We start from the raw sequence: 23766 nt of genomic DNA, 5'->3' as shown, positions 1-23766 counted from the left end.
TAAGCATGAGAGAAATCAACCACCTGTTGCATGAGTCACTTTTAGAGTATCTGTCTGAAGTAGATGATGTGAATTACAGAATCTGTCGAAGCCAAACTTATCTATCTCAAAATGAATAAAATCAACAAGTCAAACATTCTGAATGTTATCCTTTTACTTTGTTCATGCCATAAATAGTCGTTAATTTATATTGTTGTGAAAACATCTCCTTCAAAGTTTTTTTTTACCAAAAGCTAAATTCTACAACATTACATTTGAACACATCGTGATAACATTTTAATTCACCTTTCGCCCAATACAAGTTTTTACTGTTTGGAGCTTGAACGCACCACAACGCAACTCAATGCAACCTCGGTTAGCGTTAGCTGTTAGCTCCGTTAGAAGGAGCACTTTGCTAGGGAGAGAGACACGCATGGGAATGAATTACAATATAATAACAGAGATGTCTGTTAGCTCCTTTATTACAGCTGCTAACAGCTAGCGTTAACCAGCTCTCCACTGATCTCCTGAATATTAGCCTCTAATAAAGATCACATTTATGTATCTCTTGCCAGATTGTTTAACTGCATGAGGCCTTTCTCTTGCCTGAACACAGAGTTTACTTTTCCCCGGGGAAGCGTTAATGTCGAGATGTAAATCTAATGCATGTCTCGACTCGACTCGCTCTTCTTTGGTTTTCCATCGGCAAAAGTTGTAGATCGTACCTGGTAATCTGGAACTTCTTTTTGTTAAGGGAGCTGAGCCGATACTAGAAGGTCGCGTTAAGACACTGCAGATCACCGATTGGTCAGAGAGGATGTTAACGCGACCGGGAGCAACACGGGACGTCCTTCACAAACCTAGAGACGCTACCATCAATACAAGTGATACGATTGAATCATTCTTGAATAAGACGGTATGACGTTCTTCAATGGAGGCTGCGTGATTAAACAAAGTACAATTATGATCTCCCAAATTCAAGAAGAAGAGATTACAGTTAAAAGCCCCAAAAAGCAAAAGTAACCCTGCAAATGTTGTACAGACATGTGAAAATGTCCAGAATAACTTTAGTGGAAAATCCCTGTCGCCCGACCGCTCAAACATCCAGCAAAGCTTTTCAAAGAGGATGGAGGGGATGACTTCTTGCCAAAGTGAGCCAGATATATGGCTCTGGTCAACACTGAAAACATATGGAATCTTTTTTTTTTTTATCAGTAATGACTTTATCATGAACAGTCTAGACTTATAGGATCCTTGAGGACTGAAGCAAGCGCTGACCTGTTTAGAGTTTAGAGGTGGAAGAAACAGTTTGCTAACGACACACGATCAAACATCGTGATGCCGTCTCATGAACTGTGTGTTCGGGTTAAACACACTGGAAAACATTTTCATTGTCACGAGTAAGCAACAGACTTTGTGGATTATTTCATCCTTGAATTTTCTACTGGACAATGTTGATTGCAATTAACATTTTTGTCATAAAATTCAAATAAAAAAAAGACAAAAGCCATCGTCTGTCTGGTCGTAATCAAAACAGACGGAATGTGGAGAACACATTCAGTAGTCATTAGAGAACAAATATCCAAAACCACTGGAGCCCACTCAAAAAATAACACTCTCCATATGCCCCATTATGTTTTGGTCCACTTGTGTGGATCACAGGCCTTCATCTGTTCCATCAAACTGTATTGTACTCACTTGGACTCGTTAGTTTTAATGATGAGGACAGACAATGTTAACAAGCTGTGGAGATGAAGACAAACTTCACTCTGCAGTGTTTGATGTGACGGAGCATTCTCTGATATCAACAGACTGAAGACAAAGTGCCCTGGCTAAATATTCGCTGTGCATTCTGGGATGAGAAACATGAACTGTGGGGTAAAGATTCAAATCCCAAAAATCAAAAATTGATGTTCTTTAAAATTAAAATGCTATTTACATATATTTCACATGGTGGCAGTGCTCCATGTTAAGTTAAAATGTTGGAAAAACAAAATTACAAAATCATACAGCTCTGGTAGCAGTAGTGACCTGTCAATCACGGTGTAGCCCCGCCCTAAAGCGTACTCTACTTTATGGTCTGTTTGACTCTAAATGGACCATAATGTACTAAATGAACATCATGCTGTATTGAAGAAGACTGTAAACTAGAGATTGAGACCATAAACTCATGTTTACTGAGGGAATAAATCAAGAGAGAAGTAGAGTCATTTTAGACTAGACTTCTATACAACCAGAGGAGTCGCCCCCTGGTGGACATTAGAGAGAATGCAGCTTTAAGACACTTAAATCAGGCCGCCTGATCTTTACCGAGATCCTTTCAGAATGAACCCTTTAACTCTGAATCATTCCATTAGCACAGTTTAATTATCAGCATCCTCAGGTCCAACAACAATGTATGGTAACCTGGAAACACGTGTTGACTTTGAGCTCCCTCTAAGTCACACAGAGTGCCTTTAAGCTTTAAGTAAGACTTAAACTAAATAGACTAAAAGCTCAGCTGGGACAGACGGCCTGAAGACTAATGAACCAGTGGAACTTTAAACACCAGTGGGGGTCGCTACAATAACTAGAACTACTGATATTTCGAAATTCAACAGATTCAAATTCAGCATGAATCACTTTTGAGCCAACGCTAAACTGTCTGGGAGAAGGAAAACGCCAGGAATGCTGGGATAACAAATCCAGTAGTCATCAGAGAACAGAGGACAACTATCCAATACCACCGCACACTGGAACCCAGTCAGCCAGTAATACTCTCCACATGTCTCATACTGGTTTGGTCCAAACTGTCATGTCTCAGTTGACAGTCTAATCAGAGCCGGTCTCATGTCCAGTACCAACAGACGGAGACCACCACCAAGACGCCAACACTGCCGACACAACTCAGCGCCAACACAGTGACAAAATAATAAAATAAAAAGATTTGATCAGAAGGAACAAAAACACTTGTTTTGTTTGAAAAATCTCAAGGCTGTAAAAATCGGTTCTTGATCTTATGCATGTATTATTTCTGTCACACAATTCAATGCCAGTTGCTATGTTTGCAATTCCACTATGTCCGTGTGTTTTCTACCCTCTCAGATGGTTGATGAACCCGATCAACTTGAGAAATAGTTTTACTAAGAATAGCACCAAATACGAGCCCTGATCTGCACCTGAAAGACACCTTTTTGTCCAACATGAAAAAACGACGCAGATTAGAGAAAGAGCTCCATGTAGGAGATGATAGAGCTTCATGGTAATGTAGTCAACTACTTGTGCTCTATATGTCGGCCCTAATCATTCATGTTTATGATGCCTTCAGTGCTGAGGGGTTGATTACGACGTCAGCACAGCTGGGTGTTTGAGATAATGTGAAAAAGGACACAGCAATCCTAAAAACTTACAAGAGACGTGCGAGAGCCTATTTACCACACAAACACACATAAACACCCAGCTGATGTGCTGAAACACGGTTTGAGAATAAACAGCGTTTACATGAAGTTCAAAAGATGACCAATGAGGGTTTATTCTGACCTCCTATACGTCTTTCTAATAGCAGTTTCCCAATGTTAGCTACAGTTGGAATTTGGATTTCAGTATATGAACATTCAATGTTTTTTAAGTCTATGAACCAACAGCAAGAATAAGCACAAAGACTTTGCCCCCCATCACCTCCTGAGAGAGCCTCCTCCCACTGTGTTGGAGCTGAGAGTAAACCTCATGCTGGGATAAGAGCTCCCAGGCTCAGTGAACCACGGAGGGCTTTTTACAATAAACAGTCAGCAGCTACACACAATAGCTGCAGACCCTGAGATGTCCAAAACATGAGATGAACCAAAGATCCGCTGTAATTCACCACAGCTGAAGTCGACGGCTCTTGATGAATTCTAAGAAGAAGAAGAAGAAACCGAAGGTGAACCGAACTAGACGTCTACCCTGAGACTGAGAGGCCCCCCTTTGGCCTGGACAACATTTTTTAATAAAAAGACAAAAGAATACAACCCGAGAAACGCTTTCGGCTCGGCGTGTGGATCTTCTTCAGCGTTGCTACCGATGGGATCAGCGTCGTATCTAAACTCATTGGGAGGTAATTGAAAACATGCTGCAGTCCAGGCCTGGCATCAATCAATGCTGCACCTACCTAACAGCGATTCATCAGCTGTCTTACGGAGAACATCTTGTGTAGCATGACAGGGCCCTATGTGCAACAGCAAACTTTAAAGCCCGGCCTTCCTCTCTATGCATCCCCAACATCTGTTCTGCATCTGGCTCCGACAGCAGGAACCGTCCTGTTTCCAGCAGCAGCTCCACTATAGTCTTCACCACAGCATCACATAGGTAGAATACACAGCAAGCATATATAGTTGGAATTCCCCTACTTTTAAAACGGTTATAGAATGGTATTTATATTTTATATAGGGATGGGCCTCGAGTTACATCCACTAAAGCGGAGTCATTACTCATTCAATGTCCAGGAAAACAACACAGCCTCATCTTTAGCAGCTGCGCTCTGGAAAAAAAAATAAAATGAATATGTTGGAATTAAAAAGGAACCTGTTGTTTCTAAAAACCCAAAGTGGTGGTCTCTTTGGAGGCTACAGTGGTTCTGTTTGAATCATCAGGACGTCCCTCGGATCCTCTGGGACTGAATTCCGAGGCAGAGCGCCAGTATTTGAACCGAAGCTCGGCATCGGGAAAAAGACTCACTTCTGTGGTGAATTGGAAGAAAGAATAGAGTTTAACGTCCGAGTTGACCTACAGTAAAACGGACCTAAAGTCTAATTCAACTTTGTAAAACAACTTGAGCAACTCCACTGATGGAACATTTGAGGGAATGACTGAGATGTAGAGAGATTAATGTCACAATGAGAACGACAAACACAGAGCTTGTACATTTAAAGGATCTTAAATTCAACACTATGAACATACAGATCATGTCCATTTCATGCATTTCAGTCCGGGCTCACTTTGGAAACCAAGTTCCATATGTGGACTCGGGATGTACGCCATTAGTCGACTAGTCGATGAAATACGATTTAATTACTGAAAATCTGATTAACGGTTTTCAAATGGCTTTTATAATATATTATAGATTTAGATCTATAGATCTAAACCGGGTGTTCCGAGTGTTTTCTTACTTTAACACTGGTTAACTAGTCTAAGTTTAAACTTTCATTTATAATTAGTCATGAGGAACATTCCTAATCTGGACGTCCAGCCAGGACTACTTCTGATAAACCAATGAGCTTGAAATTTACTTTTCCTTTCCCGGTCTGTGCACACAACGCACAGGTGCATCTCTTCCATTGTGGAGAACTTTCTCCTTTAAAGTTCCCCTTAAAGCTGCATTAATTCATATTTGGGCTCAGAGAACTTCCTTTTAACGTTTTTTTCAGGCTAACATACAGTATTTGTAAGAAAGAAGAAAGAAAAAAGGTCTTTGCACCCCTTTCCTCATTATGTTGATAAAAAGTTAAAGTCAAACATTCATTTTCCTTTTTGCTCCCGTTTGGTCACCACCAACTCCTGAGTTCTCCCACTTTCTTCCCCAGTCAGTCTCTTTGTCTGTGGGACGTTTGGTGCTGGTGGTTTCATCAGAGCTTGATAGTTAAAATCAGCTGCCTGGAAACAAGGTTCACAAGAGCAGAGAGACTAAACCAGCAAACGTTGTGCAAAGACTAAACTATGAGCCACAAGAGGCTAAAGGCTCTGTACAGGTGCAGAGCTGTTTGGTTTAGCTTCACATGGAGGCTAATAAGGGAACTGAAGGAAATAATTTTGTTTGAACCATGTAACACTCATTACATAACGAGTCTCTCAGCTAAAATAAAAGACATTCTGTCAGCCCAAAGCGAGCACGTGTCTAAGTCACGACCAGAACATGCGGCGCTCAGCGGAGGGTCAATACATCATGTCGGTTGTCAGCCAGACCCATGCAGACCCAGGTCGTTTAATGGCCCGGCCAGGTGGTCCATGGTGTTGAAAGTTACCCTGCAGTTAAATGGGCGTCTGTGTGAGCGGAGTAAACTCACTGACATATGTTGTTTTGTGCGTCCTGGCTTCAAGTCTGCCGTTACGTAGCGCTCACTTACACCCGTCAGCCTAAAGCCCAGCTAAACGGCACGCCGACTGCAGCCGTCGGAAGAAATAAACCAGAATAAAGCTCGACGTTCTGACAAGTGTGGTTACACGAGAGAAAATTGGTGAGTTCGGAGCGGCGTCGAGGATTACGACGACGCTCTGGAACAAATCAACTGGTCTTATAAGTTTGCTGATTAGCATTTTAAAGACTCAAAACCTTCTCTGATGGCATGAAGAAGCATTTGTAAGGTATCATTTCTTTGTGAGGATATTATGTCATCTGGACCAAGACGATGAGGATGTTATATGTTGTGAAGCCCTCAAAGATGAACTTTAAGCCGTATGGATGAGGACGACATGACTAGGAAGTAGAAACGTGTCCAAATGGAACAGAAACACCAATAGGAGACCAGAAACACTGATGTGATACAGAACTTATGTTACACAATGTGCTGCTGATCAATATAATAATAATAATAATAATAATATAATGAAGGGATCCAAAAGAATGATGTTTGTCAGTTAATTACAGTACGATGACTAGTTGGAGATGATGGACGTCTGGATCAGACTGTGGCGGTTAGTTAGTAAGTTAGAACATTTCCTGCTGCTGCCATTTCACATTAAAAGCATCCAACGGGCAAAACATGGGGTGGCTTTTATTGTGAAGCAGTCGCATTAAAAAAAATGCAACGTATTCATCAAGAGACTCAGAGCGGCCGCGATCGTTCATCAAACATGCATCTACAGAACTAGACGGCGGATCGGCGGACAGTTTTGAACTTTGTGAAGAGTAAAAGGAAGAAGAAAGAGCAATGAGCCGTCTGATGAAGAGCTGCAGACGACTGGCTGATCACCAGCAACTCCTCCGCGAGGTAACAAACTCCTGTCGTTGTGTTGCTGCTACTGAGTAGAAAACTAGCTGCGCAAAGAGCAGCATGAAATCAGACTTTTATTTCTTATTAAAACAACATACGTTTGTTCGGTTAAAACTGTTGAAGGAGCGTTGACAGAACATTGTGCTTCAAACTAACTAGCTTTGACACTGCGGCACCAGTCACATCTAATGGCTGAAGTGTTTCTACCAGTTCTGATTGGTCACCAATCGAAGAGGGACGTGATGTGATTATCTGTAGGATTGATTACAGCATCCAGACAGAGCTAGCTGAGTGACGAACTGAAGAGCTTGAGAGAGAAGTTCAAACCCAGACTGCTTTCATACCTTTTTGCACAGCGGGCCAATCACTCTGTAAACTGTGATTGTCAGACCTTTTCTTTTTTAAAAAAGGTGCCTCTCTGGAGTGATGGAGCACCATCAGCACAACATCTTTATGAATGGCTCCTCTTTTTGTTTGGATTGGACACACATGACCGCGGGCGACAGGATTCCTACCGCAAGTTTACCGCCGTTCGGCGGGTCGAGTTGCTGCTCGTAACCCACAGAGAAACGTAGCAACGCACCGACGAAGGCTGCGAAGAGGAAGAGGACTGCAAGCTGTTTAACATTCAACATTATCATCCCCTCATGTATTCATCTGCAGATATTTAGCACTTTTCTGCCATTTATGAGTACATTGCATCATAAATGAGCAAAGCATCATTTTCTTTAGTTCCCACAAGGATTTACAAATTCCAAGCTTGTAAAAAAAAAAAAGTCTTTCTCACTTAACATGACAGAAATAGTGCGTGTTTAGGTGGTTGCTGTTGCGGGTGGCTTTCCCCCCATTGACTTGCTTTATTGCGCAATAGAATACCAGTGAAACCACCCTGACAGGCCAAACTCTGGTCTAGAAAATTAGTGACAGTAAAAACATTCTCCAGTCGCTGGCCCTCTTCCCAGAGTCATAAAAGTTTAAAGGTGTTCATAATTGCTAACACACCTGTAACAGTCCGGGCTCGTGTTCCTTGGATGTTTATATCTGGGCCCCTTCTTTTTCCTCTCCTCTTGAAGGCTCAAATAGTCACATGTTTTCTATTTAACTGTTGTGCTGTTAAACTTCAGCTTTTTTGCTCTTTAGCTCTGCTTGTTTATAGAGAAGTACTGTCTCTTGTCATGTCACCATGTCTAGGGACAACACCTTTTTAAAAAACAGCAAATTCTTTAGAAGTGCTCTGGGGAAGCCCAACGTCTCTCTGATTTGACAACCGAGGTTGAAATCAACCCAAGAACAGCTGGACCTCGACAGCTGTTGAAAAGACTGAGTGTACAGTCTCTTCATTTTTTATTACTTAGAATCTTTTGGCCTTTCTTGCGTTGGAAGCATTTCCCATAAACTTTTTCCTTTTTCTATTTTCCAGTAATTCTGATTCTGATTAATTCCTGGCATTTTTTTTAGCGTGTTGATCATATTAGCAGTTATTTATTGTTATTGCCTCTACCGCACTCCATAACTCTTTTAAAACGTGAGGCTGTGGAGGTCTGATACACATTAAACCATAGAGATGCATTGATTAAAGAGATGTTCTCAAAACATCTTCCAGGGATCACCGATCTGGTTAGAGTTCACTCAGACCACTGAGAACCGGTTCACCTTTTTCTATCTTAAAGGAGAACTTCACCCACAAAATGACCATTTGTGCATCAGTTACTCACCTCATGTTTCCTTCAACTCTTAAAGATAACCTAACTCTTTGAAGGAGTCAACTGAAGTAAATCTGAAGTCGCGTTAAACAACAGTAACCAACATTAAACACAACTTGTGCAGTATCATCTGCGTCTCATTTATCCAGTCGTATGCTCACTACTTCCTTTGTTCAAACCTTACTATTTAAAACACTTTGGATTTGTCCGTAGTATAGCGCGCCTCTGAAAGCATGCGACTGTTTGTGCAGATGTTTCTAGTGTTAAGGTTTTAGCGTTGGTCATTGGTGTGAAGTTCATTTGAAACGTTCACACCAAACGACTTTAACGCTGAGCTAAACTATGACTTTTAATTCACACAACATCTCCTGCCACGTCGTGGAAATGCTTCATGATGTACTTTTTGCTCACGGATGTTTGCCAAAACTATAAAGAGCCGAGACTATTAGACCTAAATGTGGCAAAAAAAAAACGCAGCAGATGAGAAACATCAACAAGGATGTCTTTCTACACCTGGTATGGTAAAAGACTGTGTGGTAACTCCAGTTTACATGATCCAGTCTATTTCCATATAGTTAGTTACTGCTGCTCTATCCGTTTAAATTCTGCTGGATGTTTTCTTTGATCCAGCATCCTTCCTATTGGGCACGGGATGTGCGTGTCGTTCTTATTGTTATGTAAAACAACCAAATTAAATTTATATTATCAAAAAGCAGATCAGAGAGTCAGAAATATTCAAAGACGAGCAGCATCTTAACTTTGTCATTCAAGACGCATCAACATCAGGAAGGAAGCAACTAGGACACCCAATGCTGCTGCTGGACTGTTCTGGGTCCGGTCTCATGAACAGAGTCCTCAGTTGGTTTATTTAAAACTTAGTCTCATGTACAGTGAAACATGCGTTAGTCAGTGGCTACAATCCTGGATGCTTCGATAGCCAAACAATGGAAAAGACATCAGACAACTGTGAGATGGATGAAGACAAACTCAGTCCGTGCAAAGAACCCATTTACACCCACACAGAGACGCAGCCTACGATGTCGGGTGCTTTTGAGAAGACGTGCCATATATGTAAAATTAATGTTAATCAATGAGGTCATATCAAATTCAAAACTGTTGTTCAGTCCACTCAAACTCGGTAGAGTGTGGGATTCAAACATCTGGATCCCGGCAACTTCGCAACAGCTTCAATGTTCTTGGTCATAGATTTCGACAAGTCAGCGAAACTGCTGCAGGGATGAACACCATTCTTCCAAAAGATATTGCCTCATTTGGTGTTTTGACGACGGTGGAGAGCGTCGTCTAACACGTCCCTCATCTTGTACCACACAGCCGCTGCAGTTTGATTTGGTGTAACTGTGTAACTGTGTATCCACATTACATTCAATCCTCAGAGTGCTGCACGGATGATGTATTTTTGTAGACCAATCTGAAGTTAGCATCGCAATGGTTGTCAAAAAGCCAATGTCACTTTCCTATTGGATTTGGGTTTATTGCAGTAAATCAGCTCTTACCAGTTTTGTTCAGCAAGATAATCTCTACAAACGAGCACCGCTTTTAACATTTTGAAGCACGAACGCAGTCGGCAAAAGTAAAAAGCTAACGTTAGGCTGTAAACGAGCGAGACGGCGGCCGTACGAGTTTCACGACGAGGCTGTGAAGGCGACACCCGCCTTTTTTTAAGACACGTAAAAGCTTCAGAATTCACACGAGAGAGTATTTACTGTGTGAATCTCTTAAGCTTGTGTTAACCACAGACATTTAACCAAAAACCATTAAAAAAATATCCATTGAATTGTGAGAAGTGGGAGCCGGGAGTGCAAGAAAAGCTATAACTCATTTACGAGTTAGGACTCCTTTCTGCAGCTCTCTATTACAGCTAAAAAAACAACATTGCTTTTCCAGAACAAGCTTTATTGGTTGATATTTTAAAATGAGACAGAAGCACAGAGGAACTTCAACCTCAGTCGCTCCGAGGAGTCGGCGTCCAGAGAGCAGATTCGACCATTGGTCGGTCCAAAGAAATCACATGAAATCTAACCTATAATCAGTGTCCGTCTGACGGCCGCTAAATGTGTCCGTCTGACCGACGGCCGAGAGAAAAACAGAGCCAGAGGAGAACTAATCCAGCCTAATGAAAGATAGGTTGGTTATTACGAGTCATTACTGAGCGGCCGGGCAGAGACCACAGACATTCCTCCTGACAAAACACACTCACACTGTGGTTGTCAACTTTCTGCTGGCTCAGCAGTGTTTTTCCCCCTGTACATACTTAGGGGACGTTTAACAGAAGAAGAAAAAAAAATGGACACTTTATTCTTTCTTTGACGCTTTGTCTTTTTCCATATGTGTCTCTCTCTCTCTCTCTCTCTCTCTCTCTCTCTCTCTCTCTCTCTCTCTCTCTCTCTCTCTCTCTCTCTCTCTCTCTCTCTCTCTCTCTCTCTCTCTCTCTCTCTCTCTCTCTCTCTCTCTCTCTCTCTCTCTCTCTCTCTCTCTCTCTCTCTCTCTCTCTCTGGGTGGTCAGGGAAGGGTTAAGTGCTTGGCTCTATAAACTCTGCTTTAACAGTCTGCTGGAAGCTACTGCTTCAGCCTTTAAATACAGTCATTTGACACATCCCAACAGGGGCTTGTAGCAGAGAGCAGCTGCTGACCCAAACGCAGGCTTTCAGTCGAGCTGAGGTGTCGGCGTCACACTGCTTTGGACGGCATGAAGGCTCTCTTGTTCACCTCTGTGCTGGTGCCTTGGCTGGTGGCGGCCTCGGCCAGGAGGTCCGACCAGGACTCGCGGCTGATACCGGGATCTGTACCTGGCAGGGAGCTGAACGGATACTTCACTGACCACTTGAAATCAAGGAGGGCTAGGGTAAGAACTCTATTACTTATGTCACACTCCTTTGCCAAAAGAATTGTTCTTTTCAATAACTCTGACACAAAAAAAGGTAATTTGTTTACACTTTTTTTTCACAATTAGTCTAATGTCAGCAGATGTGGTGAGTTGTTGAGTAGATATGCGATACTGTGTATAGAATTAAATTTAAAACAAAGACAGATTTTGGTCAGACCGGACTAATGTTCTCTGACAAAGTAAGATGAGATCGTTCAGACAGAAGAAAAAGAAAAAGGGACAAGATATAAGCTTTGACTTTACTAACCCCCAGGGGAAATTAAGTCATGCTTATTAGCTGGGAATATTTAAAAGCAATGAGGCACAGGAACATTATTCTAAAAGCTAGTCATAGATCTCATGGTTTAGTCGGTTCATTTGTCTTCTCCTACTTGCTACTGACAGAAACTGTCAGCACTTCACCGTCCTCCTCTATCAGATAATTCATTCAGCTCAGTTTCAACACACACACACACACACACACACACACACACACACACACACACACACACACACACACACACACACACACACACACACACACACACACACACACACACACACACCTTGCTGTGTCTGACTTGTTTTCCCACCAGACAGACCGAACCCTGAAGCAAACCACACTAGCCGTCAACCAACCACACTAACCTCTTCAAGAGATAGTTGGACAAACCAAAACCAGAGTCTGGTCTGGTTTATCCTCAGGGAGACATAAAAACCCACAAACTATCCTGGGACCAGCTGTTTTTTTTTATTCAAGACGCCGGTGCCAGACCTTTAAGAGACAGGCCTCATAACCTCTTCTGCTGCTACAGTGAACCACGAGCTTCATTCAGGCCAACGGTTTAATACAAAATGTGGGAAGTTCCTGTTTCTTCCCTTTGATTGGTTTGAGGTCCACTCCGTTAGTTCAGAGAGCCAGGCCTTGATGATGGAGGACAAACTGAGCAACCATCAGACCCATGGTGGTGCAGGGTTCTTTCATCAGCAGCTAGTTTACTGATCAATCTCTGGCTGAATGTTTGCAAAGATGCTTTGGTTGCAACCCCACAGATAAGCCCTCAGATTCATGAGCGTCAGTGTTGAGTAGCTTATTGCTGATGAAGGCACCACCAGTTAAACGATTTGGAGCTCTCCACACATCCAAAGGTCCTCAGGCTGACGGATGTAATTGAAGGGTCTCAGGAGGCTCTAAAGGCTCTTAGGGTCAGAGGCCAAGAATGCACAAAACCCTCAAACCAATCTGATTCTCATTGGCTGCTACATGTCAGCCCTTTTGAAAAGATGTAACGACCAGGTATGGTTACTTATCCACAAGAGATGAAGATCAGGATGAACAGTGTCAATTGAAATCAATAAGTCATCGAGACAAAAAGGAAAAAAATGTCTTCAACACTGCGGTTCAGTAATAACAGTGGTGGTCAGCTGTGGAATATAAAGCTGAGTTCATTGGTACTGAATGGAGTCTGTGTTCAGACCGACAGCAGAACTGTGCCACAAATCACAGCCTCCTCCTTCACATCGATCAGATCTGTGGTGACACAACAGGGATGATGAGGCCTCTGGCCAAAGCAACGCAGCACAAATGTTGAACCTGACTAAACTTCTGTGGAAATATCATCCAACAACGTGCCAATCGAATACATCCCAGCACACATTCCTGGGAGATGACTTTGTAACATGAACGGTGCAATTCCACTGATAATCTGAAGCTTGTGTAAACGGAGGATAAAGTTATTATCGCCGTGATAACTTGCCAGAGTTGAAACATTCTGCTATACAGTGTTTTGGTGTTGATAGAACTTTAAAAACTCGTTGATCCGTTACTGAAACTGGACGTTTTGAAAATCACATTTCATCTTTTCACTTGTAGCAACACTACTCCACTAACACAAACACATCCTATGTTGTTTTATTTAAACAGTGGTGTTTACGATCTGAATGCCCACTTAGCCTTAATTTATCAGACCCGACAGTGTCTCTAACAGACTAAAGTTCTAATAATTAACATCACATGTTCAATTATCACCTCCACTGATCACAGTTCATTGTTAACGAGACTTAATGAAGACCATCTTGTGGGAGAATCACTAACCAAAACCTGACCGTCTTGTTTAACTGCACTGGTTGAGCTATTTCCCCTCTTACATGCTAGTGTTACCAAAGAGACTCCATGCTGAAGCTAAGCACAGGAAAGTACAGATATTTGAGATTTTGTTTCCGTCCTCATTTGGTTTCTACCCAAAACTTGTAATGTGTTAGCATATTTCCAAACCTGACCTCCTAACCCTGGCAGTGTCAATGTTTTGCTCTCTCCAATGATTTGTCCGCTGTATGAAGAGGCCATGTTTTCTCTTGCAGAGGGCGCTGCCTCTTGCTGATGAACCTGATGACGGCCCAATCGACCAGGGAGGAGACGCCTCCGGTAAGAGAAACTCATGTTTACCAAGAACATCCAATTTAAATTGATAGGGGGGAGTTTAAAACTGCTTTTGAGATGCTTTGAGTCGGTCTGTTAATGGTTTGAAGGTCTGAGAAAGACACTCAAAGAAGAAGCATTGTTCTCAGAACAAGTTAAACAAGGTTGTGTTTGTTGGAAAACTGCAAATACAAAAGCTTGGTGGGTTGCCTCCAAAGTGAGGTTCATAATAATCTAAAAAAGAAGGATTTGGGGAACTCATACCCTAGCTTGATACCTGTTACTTTAGGTTCTGAAAGGAACTAGAATAAATGAAGGTAAGAGGGTCAAATTATATGTATCTACACATAAATGTGACTGGGCTCGTGGAACAGCGAGGAGTAATCTATCAGAGCGTCTGAACGTAGACCAGTGTCTGAGGAGATTCCAGATGTTAGATGGTCTGAATCACGTTGAGCTGGATTAACGGTTGTTAGAAGTGCTGCGACTACAGCGTATTCTGAAGAAGGCTGGATGTTTGTGTTGTGCCTTTGTGTGTTGCAGACCTGCCCACCTGCCTGCTGTGTGTGTGTCTGACTGGTTCAGTGTACTGTGAGGAGGTCAGTCCAGACATGACCAGCGTCCCCACCTTGCCTAAAGAGACGGCGTACCTGTATGCCCGCTTCAACAAGATCAAGAAGATCAGCACCAAAGATTTTGACGGCATTGGTGAGTCTGGAAATTGTCTCCATCACGAGCTGTTTGATTGAAAGCAAATGGTTTGTCTATCTTTGTCTAGTATTTTGATCTACATTTTATACATTTCAAATGGTATTATTTACAGAGAGCCCTTGTAGCATCATCAGGGTTATCTCAGCTTAGAGACTACCAAATCATAACAGGTAGCCGGCTTTATAAACTGGAGGTGTGGAGTTTGAAAGACGTGGGTGTTTATTAACGATTATGGAAAATGTAGGATGCAGTGTTTTTGGGGCTTGACCCAAACTTGAAACTAAAAGTTAGGATATCTTCTTGGCTTCTGCTGCACAGATGACCGTTTTTAAAAAATCTGTCTCTATATAGTTTCCAAACTTTATGGAAAAGTGAATCACTGCAGTGCGCCTTTAAGGGGGAATAGCTGCGTGTCGTCAGCGTAGCGACGTAAGGTGTACTGTAATAAACAGGGTAAAGCTAACGGACACATTTTAAGCTGCATTTGTCTTCTAAAACAACATAACGAAGGGACTCTGAGCTCACCAAATGCAGTGACACCTGTTCACATATATCATATATCAAAAGTCATTCATGAGCAGTGAGCTGACAGAAAGGCCACATATTTAATGAGCGAGGCAATTGTTTGAAGTCGTCTAATAACTATATTATTAATGAAAAGAGTTGAATCACGATTGGTCGGATTCAGCTCATCAGGTGATAAATCATAACAATCATATCATATATTAACTTCCCGGTAATTATTGTAAGCAGCACGTCACAATTTTGGTAAAAAAAGGAAAATGTTTAGACTAGACAAAGACCTCATCATTTCCCTGGACCAATGGGAGACCTCAGAGATATCTGGATGTCAACTGGATTGATAACAAAGCAGGAATGCTAGATCATAAAACTATTTTTAAAAATGCCCCTCTCAATAGGGTCTTGGTCGAACGATTTAGCTGGTTATTTGGTTATATGTCTATGTGTTTAAAAAAACAACAAAGAATGCTCAAACCTGCAAGTGCTGTGATTAGTGACCACCTGTTGTCAGTGTAAGCTGTACTTTTATCTGCGACCAGCAGCTCTACAGCTCGTCGGCCGGTTAACTTCCCACCCTTTTTGAAATGGAACTGAAATGCATAACCAGTCAGAAATATTGTTCAACAAAAGAAAGTGAGACGGCTAAAATGGCTACAATGGCATTAACAGATTCTTTTACATTCATCAACAGTGACTCTGAAGAGGATTGACCTGACAGGGAACATGATCTCAGAGATTGAAGACGGGGCGTTCTCTAAGCTGACCCTGCTGGAGGAATTGAATCTGGCTGAGAACAAACTGGTCAAACTTCCTATGCTTCCTGCCAAACTCAAATCTTTCAACGCCAACTACAACCTCCTCAAAACCAAGGGTGTCAAAGCAAACACCTTCAAGGTAAACATCCATCCATCCATCCATCCATCTCAATCATTACTGATGCGAGTGAAGATGAAGATGTGACGGTCCACATCCTGTGCTGTGTCATGTGAATCAAATCTTGTGTTTACCAGAGATGTGTTCATAAGTGTCCTGGAAATGAGTCAAAAAAGGTTTAAAGAAACGACCCGTTAGTCGACAGATCGACTAAGAGGGGTCAGCCCTTATTAGATACGTCAACATTTTAGGAAATACTCTTATTTGACAGTAAATCCATCCAACCAGTACATCTGTGCAGCAGCTCCAGCTACCGCGCAGGTTTCCGGATACTGTTGGTGAGCACAGGTTTGGGTTTTGCTCTCTGCACAGCCACAATGGTCCAATGGTACCAAACAACCTCAGTGTGGTGACAAGATTTCAGGAAGCTGTACACACTCACCACACCTGGCTGGTGTTCAACATGAAATAGATGCTACTCATAACTCTCACTAAAATCACTAAATGTCTGTTTGTGGAATGAATATTTAGTGAGTAAGATTGATATCAATCTTTCATTTAAATCACAAAATGTTCACAGATCCCCATAACTCACGACTTTGCTATTCCAGAAGTATATCTGGTTTATAGTCAGGCATGCTGAAAGTATAACATGTATATAAATACACTTTTTCACCTCCCACACAGGGATAGGACAACTCCTAACAAATCAGCTGAATCTACCGGGTTTCTCATGGTGTGAATTTGTTTCCCCCAACAGAAAATGACCAAGCTGGGCAACCTGTACCTGGCTGACAACCAGCTGGAAGCTGTTCCACAGATCCCAGACGGTGTCCGGATCTTACATCTACAGGTTTGAATCCTGCTAAAATATACACAAATACATTGACTTCAGAAACGTGTGACCCTCTTATTGCTATGGTGTTCTAGAATTAATTCAAAATTGATGACATTCATGTTTTTTTGCAAGATCGTAGTGAGTGAGACTAATCGATTCTACCAGCTAAGATTCCCTCTGGTACCGTCTTGACATCGTATCTATTTCTTCCAGAACAACAACATCACTGATGTCAACGTAAACACCTTCTGCAGGGCCAATGACACCTACTACCTACGACCTAGCCTCAGCGAGGTCCGTATGGACGGGAACCCCGTGGTGCTGTCCAAGTACCCCGACAGCTTCACCTGTATGAAGGTACTGCCTGTCGGACGGTATCGCTGACGAGGCGGAGACTTTACTGTAGCCCCTTTGTTGCTGATGGAGCAGCTTTCCCACAACAAAGTGCGAGGGGGATACCTTGACGTTCTGGATTTTGGGGTGCTGGTCCCACGGCGGGGATGAAAGTGTCAATGTTTTTACTTCAGCAAACCTACAAACAGTTTGTGACATTGTCAGGTCGAAATCAAACCATTCACTGGACTGAAGGTGTAGAATTGAGGGAGTTTCTCTACTCTGGTTGTTTTCAGTTCTACTGATTGGTGAGGAGATCCAGCCATTTAAACCTTTGGCAGGAAGTTGCACACGAGTTGTTAAGAGCCACAGTCACATGAATTAGATCAAAAAGCACCTGAGAAACGGTGTGAAAGCCTCAATATGCTTCAAACAAACTGGTTTGTCTGACCACGTCAAAATTAGCATTTCTGCTCGTTCTGAATATCCTCACTGAAAGGCAGGATGAAGAGTAGTCATGGCCTCCTCCGCTGTGTCCTCTGAATCATGACGTAGTCTTGGCACGTTAAATCATACAAATGGGGAAAACAACACACACTTACAGACAAATCTCCCCAAGAAAAAGTGATGAAAGAGATTGAGAAATCATTTTAATTTGATCATCGGATGATGTTAATAACTTGTACAAGCTCTTTGTTTGAAGCATAATGAAGCCGTGACTGTGGATCGGTACGTGACTAATAACTGAAAAAATAAATTGAGGCCACCGGCTCAGAGAACACCACAGGTGAAACCGTCTTCTTTCAACTGAAGGTGTGGAACTGATGGGACCCTTCAAATGAGTGGGAGGAGTCAACACCTCTACAACCAGAGTCCAATGTATCGTTTCATTTTGACCTGACACTGTACGACCTACATGAATGAGACTAAACACACTGCTGGTGACTTTGAACCAACACACACACACACACACACACACACACACACACACACACACACACACACACACACACACACACACACACACACACACACACACACACACACACACACACACACACACACACACACACACACACTTGTAACTACCTGTATTTCAAAAAAACACAACAAAAACTTTTTGGGGAGCAAATTTTAAAATAGACATTTTTTAACATTTTATTAAATTCAAGATATTATTAAAACCTTCTAGATATCTTTTGCCAATTTTTGCTGTCCAAAACAATTATCTTATACTAATGTAAAACCTCTCATTTCAAGGTTTTACATTTAATTAAACAACTAAATGTTTTAGAACGTTACGACGAGTGCTTTTAACGGACCCATCGTGGGTCATCAGGAGTTTCGTTTGGACAGACGCCCGTGAAAAAATACATGACTGGAGTGCAGTTTTTGATCATGTGTATTAATGTTGTTGCATGCTTCATTTTTTAAATTTCCAGACTAAAATTGTCGCTAACACATACTGTAACACTTTGAAAATAGAGGTTTTACCTGACATACTAAATGGAAATGTTGAAATGTGACCATTTTAGATGTTTCGGGGGTAAATCACATTTCAATATTAGATTCATTTTGAGTCTTGGCGACTGTAAGATAGAAGATACCGCAGTATCTTTTTAAACCTCGTCACATGACGGTGAGACGTTTCTGAAATGGCACTTAAAGGAAGTAGTCTGTGAGCGTAGTTATTATTTCTCATACATCATATGTTGCTTTGAGACTATAGATCCCAGCTGACTTAGACGGCTGACACACACTAGATTGTCCTGACGTACAAAGACAGTCTGTATATACTTTTCTCTCAGAAAATGACTAGAAATGAACACAACCCTCTGGGTTTTGCTCGGCTATTGTGTGAATTTATTTCACTTTTAATTACTCCATTATAAGGCCTCTCTATAAAGGCTAATGGCCACGTAGACCTGTTCATCTGCAGGCTTTCTTAAGCGTTTTGTGACTTAGCTTCACTTTGTTTTTTTAATTTATAGACTCCGGGTTGAAGTGAACTGGGAAACAATGTATCTATGAACTATAGTAATGTGAAAGTTACTCCTTTGTATTTTGTCTGCTTTTAAAATGTCTTGCTTGTGTCCCTTACTCTTCCCCTCCAGTAATAAAGATTACTTATAAATTATTACTGATGTGAATAAGACAGTGGTGTACAGGAAGAGGTGTATGTGACATGGATGTTTTAATAAAGTCAAACTTTTTAAATTAAAATGTGTTTGGAACTATTGTCGGAGGCTGCTTCACATGCAATGAATGTTATTCTTAGTATTTAGCCTAATGTAGAGGTACTGGCAGAATAGAAAACTACAATTATATATTATATGCAGTGGTTCTGGGAGTCCTGTTGTAGTTCAGATTTCACCTGTTGATCGCACCACTCCAAAAGTACACAGAGTTCATACCTGATCAGGACATATCGAGCTACGATGGTGACTGTAATTAGCTGAAGGTTAGCAGTGAAGATGTCTTTCTGCCGTTTCTGAAAAGCAGCAGATAACTGAAACTTATTTATTTTTATCTTCTTCAAAGTTGTCTTCACTGTGACCAATCATTAGAAACTTTTAGGAGAAAACCGTAGACTGTGTAAAATACTGAAGTAGTCTCCGTGACGTCACCCTCAGGCTTCTGAAGAGCCGCTATGAAGCTCAGAGTGGGGCGGCAGTAACTACAAAGAGGTGGATTGTTTGTGGAGCTGAAAGCAGCTAGTGACCTGGTGCGACACCAACCTGTCCCTCAAAGCAGCCATGCCCACAATTATGCCTAACTTTAAGCCTCAATATAATTTAAACAGGTGAGTTATATACAAAGTCACCACAGTACAGCTGTCATAAACAGGGGAATGGCTATAGACGCTGTAAAAGACTTGTTTTTCTCTCTGTACCACGCTGTAAATTGTCCATTTCTTTACATTTTAACATGAGGCTCTATGGGGATTGACTTGCCTTTGGAACCAGCCTAAAGTGGCCATTTAAGCCATTAGCTATACTGATAATGGCAGAGGCAGTTTGACAACATCTGGTTTACAGTAGGTCCTTTAATTGCAACCACAATTATATTTATGTTGAATCAGGAGGCAAATATGGAAAGATATTGAATATTTTAAACCTATAGATATGAACCGTACAAATATAAATAGAGCTCTAGCTAACATTGGTAAGTTGTGCATTACGCCATTCCCTGTGGCTGACTGCAGAGTCTGCACATGCAGTCATGCTCGTGAATGTGTGTGGTTTGTAACCATCACCTGCAGTCCTGTAGTCCTACACTGACTGGCTGCTTAATCTTGTGGTCAACCAGCAACGAAAGAATGTTCTGATTCCTGGATTGCATGAGACTTCTTTGTGTTTTATATTTTTGTTTATTCCTCAAAATACATATTTAAGTCTGTGTGTCATTAAAGTGTGGAAATCAGAAAACGAGGCACTGCCCACATTACAGTCGACCAGTTACAACGGGAGATACATTTTTCCATAATAACGCCGAAGAAAAGGCAACCGAAGCAAAATAGGAGTTTGGAGCACGCGGGCCAATATGGAAAATGTGGGTTAATCCTCCTTCAGCTCAGCCAACTTGGCAGAACTTTACATTCTCTAAGTAAACAGGAGAAAAAGTTCCATATTGCTTCAGCAGCTTGATTTACTATTTGACATTTTGCTGCTACCTCTTCAATAAAGTCCCACCCTGATGTTTATCATGCCCGCACTAATGACCTGCAGTCGGCCTGAATCTAAGCACTTTTGCAAACAAAACTGACATTTTTGGAGGCGTTCGTATCTTCATGTTTTGAAATATAAAACACGATGTCAGCACCTTCTGGACCACAAAGAGAAACCTTGTCCCCCTGGGCTCTACGCTGGACAAGACAACGAGGCTCCTCCACTGATGGATGAGGGTGAAACCCAGCAGGAGTCAAGCAGAGGATGAAGATTAAATCAAAACCTAAAGTTCCCATTTTGTGTCCGTCTGATCCTGATTGATGGACCATCTGGTCTCAGAGAATTATGGATGGAATCATCTTCTCCCCCACAAATGGTGCAGGGAAGTCCAAAATGAAAACTAAAGAAAAACTGCCAAGCTGGCCGAGTCCTCCGCACTCATTATGAGGAGCAAATTGTTTGTCACGTGTCAACACACACACACACACACACACACACACACACACACACACACACACACACACGCACAGCTAATGGAGAGCAGGTGTGTGAGGATGAGGTTGCCAGTTTGAGGTCCATTTGGGTGCAGGTGTGTCTTCACTAACCTGGAAGTGCTGGAAGGTTCTGCGCCGGTCGTCGCATCGGTCTGAGAAGGCCCTGAGAGTCCTGAAGAACAGCAGAAGATCTCTGCTCTCCTCCACCCTGAAATGACGTTGCACACATCATGCATTAGTTCTATATGAAGCTCGTTAAGCAGAGCAGCAGCTCCTTAAACAGGACGTGTTCAGGTACAGTGTTGAGTGCAGGTCAGGATGTTATGGACTGACTCAAAATATATCTGCCTACATTTCTATTTGAAATAAGGGTTCAATGTTAACACCTTTTATAAATGGTAAATGGACTGCATGTCATTGTGCCTTACTGAGCACAGCGCTTTACATTCTCTCATTCTCTCACACACACACACACACACACACACACACACACACACACACACACACACACACACACACACACACACACACACACACACACACACACACACACACACACACACACACACACACACACACACACACACACACACCAGTGATGGCAGGCAGCCACCATGCAAGGTGCTGGTCTGCCCATCGGGTTCAGCGTCTCGCTCAAAGACACTTCATCATACGGACAGGATGAGCCGGGGATCAAGCCTATAGTATCTCCAGATACAAGAGTAAGTGAAGCATTTACTCATCCAAAAACTGCAAAATGCAAGTTTAAAAAAAAGGTGCATTCCAATATTCCATATGCTTCATATCGCAATAGTAAAGAAAAAAAAGGAATCTGTGATTCGGTCTGGTTCGCTCTGTCTGAGTGAGCCTGGGACATTCTGTTACAGGCTTCCCAGAGTTTTCCACGGGGGCCCAAGGCTAGACGGCAGCCGGGTGAAGTTTCCAGATGACTGTTATTCCACAAAGAGCTGATGGAAACATGGCAGCACGCTCCCGTATAGTGGAGCACTACCAAAAACACAAAGAGAGAGCCGGAGAGAGAGACAGCCATTGATCCCTGGTTTGATGTTGTTGTTTGGAACTCACTCGGGCTCTGAATGATGCCCATCTGATTACATCTTCAGCGTGGGTCCAACTAAACCCCGCTGGTAACAAGAACCTTATCATGCAGCGATTCTGATGAGAAGTGTGGACTTGGAAAGCTTTAGTGGCTTCAGTTCATCATCCCAGAGATGAAGTGAGATTTGTTTGCAGCAAACAAAGATCAAATCAAAGGAGAAAGGATTACAAATATTTTGGATGCTCTGTTGTAGACATATTTTGCTTGGTAGAAAAAGAAATACTGATGTCCTACAGACATTAAGAATATCGTTTTTGCATCATGTGGTTGAATAAACTCAAACACAACCCACGTAGCTTCCTTCTAAAATATATGTAGCAGGATTAATGCTCCGATCACTTGAGGCGCTTCACTGAATGATAAACCAATAACTGATCCGTTTAGGAGCTTTGTGTTAATGAAGACAGTCACCTCGTTCACTGACAGAGAACATCGGTACGCAAGAGGTCAGAGTAAGAGTGCATTTTAGGAACGCTCCTGCTGCAGTTACTACATTGTTATTGTTACTACACAGCAAAACTAGTCTAGTTACACTGTCTAGAAGATCTGCATGTATACTATAAGGATCTGTGTCTTGAAAGTAAACCTCCTGCTGCTGTCCTGACCTCCGCCCAGTCTGGCTTCACACTATCAGCCTTGGACCAGGAAACACAAACAGCCTGGATCAGCGGACTGGGGGGGGGTCAAAGCGGTTCGTGACTCAGTCAGCTTGGATCCCCACATGACAAGAGCAGCACTGTGTTTTCATGGCAGAGGTTCAAGGAGGACGTTTGACATAATCCAGTCTGCCGCGAGTCCGCTAGGTCCATCCCACAATGCACTGCTTCAACAGCGTTTCCACATCGCCGTCACTTGCCCACTGCTGGGCTACGAGAGTTCTCAAGTGCGCTGCTAATAAACAGCTGGATGAAAAAGGAAGGCGACGTCCACACCAAGACATTGAAGTTGACAAGTGACACCGTAGCGTCTCCGGTCCACACCGACTCCGTCTTCAGCCGAAGTCTCCGTTCAGCTCTTCTCATTCACACATGCTTTGCTTTCTGTTGTCATGTGAAACTGTGATTCAATTGCAGCTCATGAACCCGTGAACCAGGCAGTGATGAGATGGCCGCTGCTTTGTTTTCTTCAGTATAACAACGTGTGACGACAGTGACAGTGACTGTGAGGACAGCAGGTGGCCACCCAGCAGCACTGCTGCGTGACGCTGACAGAAGACTTTTACTACACAGTCTGTGTGGTCACGGTGTTACTTTGAATACTAACAGAGTTAAGAAACCA

General features: G+C 42.4%; 2 protein-coding genes across 3 annotated transcripts in view; one reads left to right on the top strand and one right to left on the bottom strand.

The window, feature by feature from the left end:
* cenpp (centromere protein P) overlaps positions 1–23766 on the bottom strand; it is a 76943-nt gene that overhangs the window by 46502 nt on the left and 6675 nt on the right. For both annotated transcript variants that reach the window (XM_068722329.1, XM_068722330.1), the window contains exon 6: positions 21480–21576. In XM_068722329.1, coding sequence (XP_068578430.1) covers positions 21480–21576 — 97 coding nt within the window. The remainder of the gene's footprint in view (positions 1–21479; positions 21577–23766) is intronic.
* ogna (osteoglycin, paralog a) lies at positions 11224–19403 on the top strand. The gene is made up of 6 exons (XM_068722141.1): positions 11224–11489; positions 13872–13935; positions 14473–14637; positions 15854–16056; positions 16796–16888; positions 17087–19403. Exons 1-6 carry the CDS (start codon positions 11334–11336, stop codon positions 17255–17257), a joined length of 852 nt encoding a protein of 283 aa, XP_068578242.1. The 5' UTR covers positions 11224–11333; the 3' UTR covers positions 17258–19403.

The sequence above is a fragment of the Cebidichthys violaceus genome, unplaced genomic scaffold (genome assembly GCF_023349555.1).
Source record: "Cebidichthys violaceus isolate CVI_PGR_0920_01 unplaced genomic scaffold, fCebVio1.0.p SCAF_29, whole genome shotgun sequence".
In the NCBI taxonomy this organism is placed as follows: domain Eukaryota; kingdom Metazoa; phylum Chordata; class Actinopteri; order Perciformes; family Stichaeidae; genus Cebidichthys; species Cebidichthys violaceus.
This window is presented reverse-complemented; position numbering and strand designations above follow the sequence as displayed.